A 740-nucleotide genomic window follows, 5' to 3' on the forward strand; every position below is an offset into this window, starting at 1 on the left:
TCGCCTTCTCCCTGAGCGTGCTGGCGACGCCCACCTCGGCCCGGTGCAGGCGCCCCGCCCCGCCGGCCGGGCCTCGGCCGCACTCACAGCATGATCCGCGAGACGTGCAGCCGCACCGGGACGCTCCGGTCTTTGAAGGCGGTGGTGATGAAGCAGCCGAAGGTGAGCGCCGCCATCACGCTCAGGGAGAAGGCGAACAGCGAGTTCGCCCGCGACAGCACCGTGTTCATCGCGACCGTCTGCCCCGAGCCCCGTTCCACACGCACACGGGGGACCCCGTTCCGGCCGCGGACCGGCTCCCTGCGATCCGCGCCGCCTGCGCCCGCGCGCGTTCCGGGAGCGCGCGCCGCCGCGGCCCCGCCTCCTTTCCGGTCCTCCGACGCGCGCGCGCGCGCGCCCGCCTCCCGGGACACACCCACCCTCGCGGCCTATCGCCTCCACCAATCAGCGGCGAGCAAGGGTTTCGCTACGGAAGACCCGCCCCCTGTCCTGGCTTCCTCTCCTTTGGCCGCTAGGCTCGCCCAGCCTTCTTTCCCGGTCCTTCGGTGTGGTGGTCCGAGTGCTGGTATTTCATTAATTTGCGCTTGAAACCAGCAGCAGAACAAGTTCGTTTGGAGTGTGTTCTGAGGCTGCGCGTTGGAAGCAGCACTTTACAAAACTCTTACCCTTTGTCAAATCGGGTCAAAGTTACAACAGTTTTTGGGAGGGTATGGGACAGAAAGAGTGGCCGCCCGGTTCCC

General features: G+C 67.0%; 1 protein-coding gene across 1 annotated transcript in view; it reads right to left on the reverse strand.

Annotated features, from left to right (window-relative positions):
* Positions 1-343, reverse strand: part of SPCS3 (signal peptidase complex subunit 3) — a 9,312-nt gene extending 8,969 nt beyond the window's left edge. The window contains exon 1 of the mRNA XM_049631796.1: positions 88-343. Coding sequence (XP_049487753.1) covers positions 88-230 — 143 coding nt within the window. The 5' untranslated portion in view covers positions 231-343. The remainder of the gene's footprint in view (positions 1-87) is intronic.
* Between the last annotated feature and the right edge of the window lie 397 nt (positions 344-740).

Source organism: Panthera uncia, chromosome B1 (genome assembly GCF_023721935.1).
Source record: "Panthera uncia isolate 11264 chromosome B1, Puncia_PCG_1.0, whole genome shotgun sequence".
Classification (NCBI taxonomy): Eukaryota; Metazoa; Chordata; class Mammalia; order Carnivora; family Felidae; genus Panthera; species Panthera uncia.